General features: G+C 42.8%; 1 protein-coding gene across 2 annotated transcripts in view; it reads right to left on the bottom strand.

The window, feature by feature from the left end:
• ches1 (checkpoint suppressor 1) overlaps nucleotides 1-7,589 on the bottom strand; it is a 109,016-nt gene that overhangs the window by 56,134 nt on the left and 45,293 nt on the right. For both annotated transcript variants that reach the window (XM_014020917.1, XM_014020918.1), the window contains exon 2: nucleotides 2,783-3,382. In XM_014020917.1, coding sequence (XP_013876371.1) covers nucleotides 2,783-3,364 — 582 coding nt within the window. In that variant the 5' untranslated portion in view covers nucleotides 3,365-3,382. The remainder of the gene's footprint in view (nucleotides 1-2,782; nucleotides 3,383-7,589) is intronic.

Here is a 7,589-nt window from a genome sequence, read left to right as displayed (position 1 = left end):
ACACACACACACACACACACACACACACACACACACACACACACACACACACACACACACACACACACACACGAGTCAGAATCTAAAATCCCGTTGTGGTCAGTGAAAGCAAAAAGAGCTCTCATGTCCTCCTGGATGATCTCAGTCAGCTGAACGTGCATTGATCCTCACTGTTCGTCCCTCCACCACCTCCCCTAACAACACCCCCTCGGGCAAGACCGATACTAAAGTCTGCTGGCATCTGTGTTATTAAATCCTCCAGTATTAATTTAGCGCTAATTGAGAGAGGGATTCACTCCCCGTTTACCCAGAGCAAAATCTGGATGGGGGAAGCCAGCATTAGCGGCTGCGTTGAGACTTAAATCAAAAGCGAAACGCTCTTCCCACAGGGGAGGCACCGAACGTCGGAGTGAAAGAGAACTATGAAAGCAGAGATCATCAACTATTGATAAAGACGATTCTGGTACAGCTGTAGACAAAATACAGAATCTGTTTTGACTTCACGTTGAATGTGCCTGCAAACGGCTGAGAACTGTCTGGTTGGGAAATAAGGTCTAACCGCACATGATACAGAGACTATTGCAGTTGTAGTTAATAATTAGTAGAAAGATCTGGCTGCAGTCATAACGTATGTAAACAAACTGTGAATAGTAAATGTCAGAGGCTATTAAAGAATGCTGATGCACCCTTGTTACTATTCATCTGTTATTTTTCCCGGTTTCGTCGTGATTTCTGTTTCGCTATTCCTCCGGCTGCTTTGTAGAAACCCAGACAAAAGTATTCACATCCCTTGAACCTTTCCACGTTTTGTCACAATACAAACAAAATGTACCAAACTGGGATTTTATGTGATAACCTAACACAAAGTATCCCATAATTAAGTGGAAGGAAAATGATAAATATTTTTAAAATTTAATATAAAAATATGACTTGTATTCAGACCCTTTTTTCTGATCCAGCTAACCAAGAACCAGTGCAACTAATTAGTAAATACAGCCCATCTGTGTGTAATTTAAGCTTCATATAAATACAGCTGTTATCCTCAGAGGTTTGTTACAGAACATTAATGATCAAATAGCATCATGAAGACCAAGGATCACACCAGACTGATCAGAGATTTTTAACATTTTGAAAATCTCATGGAGCTCTGTTAAATCCATCATCTGAAAATGGAAAGAGGATGGCCCAACTGCAACAAACAAGACATGTCGGTCCACCTGATCTGTCAGGGCAGGTAAGCCAAGCATTAACCCAGGAAGCAGCCCATAACTCGAGGAGCTCAGATGGGAAAAAGTGTTGACTATAAGTTGTGAATTCAACAAATCTGGCTCTAATGAAGAAGTGACGAGAAGAAAGCTGTTGTTTGAAGTCTGACACAAGCCACGTGGGAGCCTCAGCAAACATGTGGAAGAAGCTACTCAGCTCAGAGCAAACCAAAACAGAACATTTTGCCTAAATTCAAAAGTCTTTATATCAGAAAACCAACCCTGAACACCCCATCCTCACTGTAAAACATGGTTTTGGCAGCTTCATGGTGCGGGCTTGCTATTCTTCAGCAGGGACAGGAAAGCTGGTCAGAGCTGACGGGAAGATGGATGGAGCTAAATTCAGGGCCATCCGGGATAAAAACATGCTGAGGCAGAGTGTCACCTTACAACAGGACACCAATCCAAAACATACAATCAGAGCTCCAATGGAAAGGGTTAGATCAAAGCATTGTCATGTGTTTGAATGGCCCAAATAAAGTCCAGACTTTAATCCAATCTGACTGAGCTTGAGATTAGTTTTTTAAAGAAGAATGAACAAATGTTTCAGTCTCTAGAAGCGAAAAAGGTGGTTTTAGAAAGTATAGAATTAATACAAATGCACGACTTTTCAGACTTTAATTTGTTAGCAGCTTTAAAAACCATGAAACTTTTTCCTTTCACTTCATAATATCTGTGCTGGTCTATCAAGTTAACCCCAGAAAAATACTTTGAAGCTTATTATTGTAACATGACTAAAAGTGTAAAAATTCGATGTGTTTAAATACTTTTTCAAGGTACTGTACATCAAAATGTACAGGTCAACTGGGAACAGAACACTATGACTTCAGGTAAAGGTTCACTGTGTGGTGTAGAGGGATTCAATTAAAGAAAAAAAACTGTATTTTCTATGGGATTTTGTCTAAATAATCTTAAAAAAAAACTCATCTTTGGAGCTCTATGGCACAGTTAAACTTTACAGCTGAAACATTCAAGTTTAAACGAGTCACAAAAAAGTTTAACTTCATGTTTCTAAATTTGCAGTTTGATTGTTTCTACAGTTTTATTAATTTTGGTGATTTTACCATGTAGGTTCCACTTAGAACTGTCAAAACTTTCCAAACTGTGTGTGAATATTTTGTATTTACACAATCTTTACACTTATTAAGCTAGCTTACGCTGTACGTCAAAACGTAGACATCTTTATTTTGTTTTGTTTTCCCAGTCTCACTCACCAGGTATAAATACAAAAACTTATCAAAAAGAAATCAAGCGCTATCAGCCTATCTGTACACTGCTACTTTGACTTCATACCCATGTTAAAACAGTTTATTAGACACCAATTTTTAAGTATGGGGGACACATTTTACTTGGTYATTCACAGATGGTTTTGCACAAGGGTTTATTTACTATGAAATAACAAAAAGTCTGATTGTAGCTTCAGCTTTTTTTGGCTCACAGCTGCTGTTTTGATAACAGAAATGGAAAAGAAAAAGTTCTACTTTGCACAACAGCAACAAAAGAAATGATTCTTTTACCTGACTGCGATCTTTATCCACCTTCTTGAAACACTTGTTGAGTGACAGATTGTGCCGCACAGAGTTCTTCCAGCCTGTCGGGGCGCTGGCAAAGTAAGGGAAGTGCTCCAGAATCCAGCCGTAGATATCCTTCACGGGCAGCCGCTTGTTCGGGGCGTCCTCGATGGCCATGAAGATCAGGCAGCTGAAGGAGTACGGAGGCTTTCGGTTAGCCCCCGCCGACAAGTCGTACGCTGAATGCGTGTCACCCAGCAGCGGGTCGTCTGGGGAKGGAGAAGAAGAGGAGGGCGAGCGGGGGTGCTGACCGTCAGGGTCCTGCAGAGGGGAGACGCTACGTAGCCCGGAGTGGCTGAAGCTGTTGAGGAGGTCTGTGCTCTCGTGGAGCCAGGAGAGGCTGGTGAGCTCCTCGTCCTCGGCCTTGGAGAAGGAGGCRGACAAGGAGAGTGAGAGGTCGGCAGCCTCGGCCTCAGACGCCGCTGTGGCGGCGTCCCCCTGCCGGTACGGTGGGCTCATGCCCTGAGAGGCACTGGCTCCACTACTGGGGCTCTGAGCCTTCTTGCTGGGGGGCATGGTGGGTCCCATCCAGCCCAGGGCTCACTCCTAAAGAAGCAGACAGAAAAAAAAAAAAAACAAGGTTAGCTTGTGAAACACAGTTGGTCTGTCACACTAAACCTTCAGCTTTGTTACAGGTCAACAGGAGGATTTTTTATTTTATTTTTTTACAAGATTTGTAATCAGGCAACTTTACATCTGAGGTGGAAAATATACATCCTCATTTCCCACCCGGGCTTTCCATCCGATTCTAACTGGTACAGCAAATTTAGTGCTTCAATGGCTGAGGAAATCCTGCCTTGTACAACTACCCTCTAATTACCAGTGTAACGGCAAAGTATTGATATTACATGAGGTTGCTGTCATAACACATGAAAACTGTTAAAGGTCTAATGGTTACAGGGACACCGAAACTGTGCCGGTGATTTAACATCTCTGCAGTGGGGGGAAATTTAATTGTCAAGGGTGGTGTGATAATTGAGAGAAGAGGAGGAACACACACAAAAAAAGAAGAAGAAGGATAAAAACGAAGAGCTTAAATTCTTGGATTTACGACATCAGAAACAGAGACAGGCCTTAGCTCCACAGCGGGGTCTCTGTGGCCAGACATGATCATGATCTGGGTAATTTACCAAGAAAAGAAACAAATTAAAGTGTGAGTTCAAATCCATTCCTGCTCCAATCAGACTATTATCCTGTAAGAGCAACGTTGAGCTTGTTACACGCAGGCAGAGCGCGGTAATCGAAGGGGAACGGGACGCCGAGTGTTCAGAACCGAGCCTTTGATTGTCCTCTGGCACAGACAGCTGTGGGAAAAACCCTCACAGCTAAAACGTAATCTGCTCACACCGAGCCTGAGATAAACACACATACTCGCGCTTGGAGGATGCACACACGCACACGCACACGCACACACACACACATACACACACACACACACACACACACACACACACACACACACAACATTCGGACATGAGGATTAAGTCTTGATATGTTCTGGGCCGTCCCCGTGTGGTGCGATCGGTCCCCTAATCCAAGGTGATCATCGGCCGATCTGTCCCCTCACTCCACATAATTGACTGACAGCTGTCACCCACGGCAACCTGCTGCAGCGTGACGACTGTCAGATCGCTGGCTGCCATGTCACCATGGCGACAGAGGAAAACAACTCATCTCTGCTCTCATCTGCCTTTTATTTTTTTCCTTGTTGTTTGCCCTTCCTCTGCGTCTGCTCCACTTCTGCCTTTTTCATGGAGGACATTAAAGTGACTGTTTGCTACCGAACTGTCTCATGAACCACAGATAGAACTGAATAAAACAAAGAAATAAATCATTCCACATTACCTACAAATTATTCAAGATGGCCGCCACATCCTAAGCACTAAAAGGTTGTGTAAGATCTTTGTCTTTGATTAGTAATCAACTCTATCTGCTGGCAAAACAGCTCATAAACCACTGGGCAGATTTTAATAAAACATTCAGGAAATAATTAATGGACGTACGTATATCCACAATAGAGGTGGGAATCTTTTACTCTCTCACGATTCGATTCTGAGTTTTGGGGACACGATTCAAAGTTGATTTTTCATTCAAAACTGATAATTTGAGCCCATTTGTTGTGTTTCCAAAGTACTTCATCTTCATTTTACAAACCTTGCACAAAGTGAAGCTCATGTCAAACTCAGACTCATTCAATAAAAACCAAAATGAGCCCAAATCTTTGCATTCAGTAAAGACAGGGTCAGATGAATCCTTCTTTCTTCCTGTTCTGTAGTTTTTCTGCACATTCATGTTCCAGAAGCAGCTGCGTGATGACGTCAGGATGTCCCAGGTAGTTACAATATGGAGGCTGTGGTTGCTTTATTATTATTATTTTTTTTAATAAAAAAATCGATTTTGGTACATTTTAAATCGATTTTGAATCGTTGTAAATGAGAATCACGATTCCTCCAAAACAAATTTTGGTGCACCCCTAATCCACAACCCAAAACCTTTTACAGCCAATTCAGATCAAGATGACCACTTAAAACCAACTGACCTTAAATAACACAAAATTGGCAGCAAATTGTTTTTTTTAAAGATATTGAGCTAAAATTTGGAGCAGTAGCTGAGTCATTCACAAACATACTTCAAGTGTTACTCATCTTTCCTTAGCACTTCAGCATTACCTGCTGAAATCAACCCTGTTACCAAAAATATGGCCGTCACAGCTTGTCAACATTAGCACACATAAAAATGGTTATAACTCAGTAACATTTACAAAAACTGAATTTAAGTTTGATGTGATAGTGGCTAAGAGTCATTCATAGTACACGCTGAGCATAATATCTTGCAATTAGGGTTGGGTATAATCGTATCGTGTGCAATTAATCGTCAGAAAAACATTAATCGATTATTTGTTGGCACTTGACAATTAATACGATTAATGCCACCAGGCAGAGTTCGCTCGGTGCTCCTCTCCACTTCAGATATGACGAACATTAAAAAAAGAGTTCTGTAATTTATTTATCTATCAACAMAATTTAAAATTTGATGTATGGTCTGAAGTTTTTTTGACACAAAAAATTTTTTTTTGACAATTTGGAACGGATTTTTATGAAGAGCAAATGTCCTGATGCATCTCAGTAATCCAGGTAAAAAATCAAAAAGAAAAAAATTGTATAGGTCCTCTGGACGGGTTCTTCTCTAATGAAACGTTTCGTCTCTCTTCCAAGAGACTTCTTCAGTCTGAGAGTTTCAGGCAAAATTCAGGCTTTTAAGCCCTGCCTCCATGTGACTGATACTCACATCACATGGCTATCGTTGACACCTAATTAACACCTATTGTTAACAGGGGGTGGAGAGATACTGGCTATAGCAGCGCTGTAGGAGGGGGACAACTGAAAACGGAGGCCTCCACCTCTGTTTAATGATGGACGGTCTTTCTTGACAAAAATGGCTTCTTTTACTCCTCTCTCAAACCAACGTTCCTCTCTATCAAGAATGAGAACATCGTCTCATGAGGATGAGATGAAGAGCAAATCTTTCCCATTAAATTGGTCTAAATTGGTCATGTGACTAGGACGTAAGGGTGTCCAGAGACTCCAGGGGGTTAATCATCAAATTAATCGTTATCGGCTAAACACCACGATTGATCGTGATTAAAGGTTTTTTTGCCAATATTGCCCAACCCTACCTGCAATATTCTATAGATTATTATTATAAGCAGCAGACAGAAACAGCCTCAGCTGAAGTGGTCAACATGCATTCCTTCATTTCTTTTATCAGCTCTGATAGCTGCTGAACACTTCTGACGGGGTGTTGTGGAAGGACCGAGCTAAATATAGATTCTGTGATGTATAGTCGCCGCGCTCGGCACGCCGTCACCTCGTCGCTACTTCCGACTGTCTCTGCGGCGCAGGAAAACGCTCCGCGGCGTTGGCACGCCTTTGATCTCGTCCCGGCTTCCTGTCTCCCCCACCCCCCACCCTGCCGCCTGACGGCGTGCACGCTCATTCAACAAGCTGTACCTGTCTGAGGTACAGCGTTTGTTGCACCAATACTGACGTTGAACGTAATGAATTCAAATTGCTCCGGTGACGACGAACGCCGCGGCTGAAAATAGTGCGAAAGATAATCAAAGGCCTGGGCGAGGTGGAGAGTGTCTCTGATGGGCTTTTCAAGGTGTGTGTGTGTGTGTGTGTGTCTGTGTGTGTGTGTGTGTGTTTGTGCCTGATTTTGACAGGCCTGTCAGGAGTGTGTGTTTTGAGGAGGAAGAAAGGACATCGTTCCTTGTAGGAAGTCCACTGGAATGCAGAGACGGCTCTGATGCTCTCCCTCTTTCCTGACTTCTCTTCCTCCTCCTCGTTATGTTGCCATAGCGGCGAGGGGGCCATGAAACATTACGGCTGACAGTAAAGTCATCTCATTTTACTGTTGCTATGACAACAAACTCCTCACTGTTGGTCGGGGCCATTGCGAGCTGCCGCCCATGCCTTGTGCCTGAGACTGTTTGCGTGTGTGTGGATGTGTGTTTTGCATGTGTGTGTGTGTGTGTGTGTGTGTGTGCCACCAACTCTCCCAGGGGCTCTCATAAAGCTTAACACACTCGCTCAGCTCTAAACAAACTTCCATGAAACTTCTCCAATGGCCCCTCAGGACCAACTGCTAAAGGACAAATGCAGATATCGCTCAAGTTCAGACTAAATAATGCTTGTTCTGTTTCTGTGTGTGTGTGTGTGTGTGTGTGTGTGTGTGTGTGTGTGTGTGTGTG

Source organism: Austrofundulus limnaeus, unplaced genomic scaffold, assembly GCF_001266775.1.
Source record: "Austrofundulus limnaeus strain Quisiro unplaced genomic scaffold, Austrofundulus_limnaeus-1.0 Scaffold272, whole genome shotgun sequence".
Lineage (NCBI taxonomy): Eukaryota > Metazoa > Chordata > Actinopteri > Cyprinodontiformes > Rivulidae > Austrofundulus > Austrofundulus limnaeus.
The sequence above is the reverse complement of the archived record's forward strand: the minus strand, read 5'-3'. Positions and strand labels throughout refer to the sequence as shown.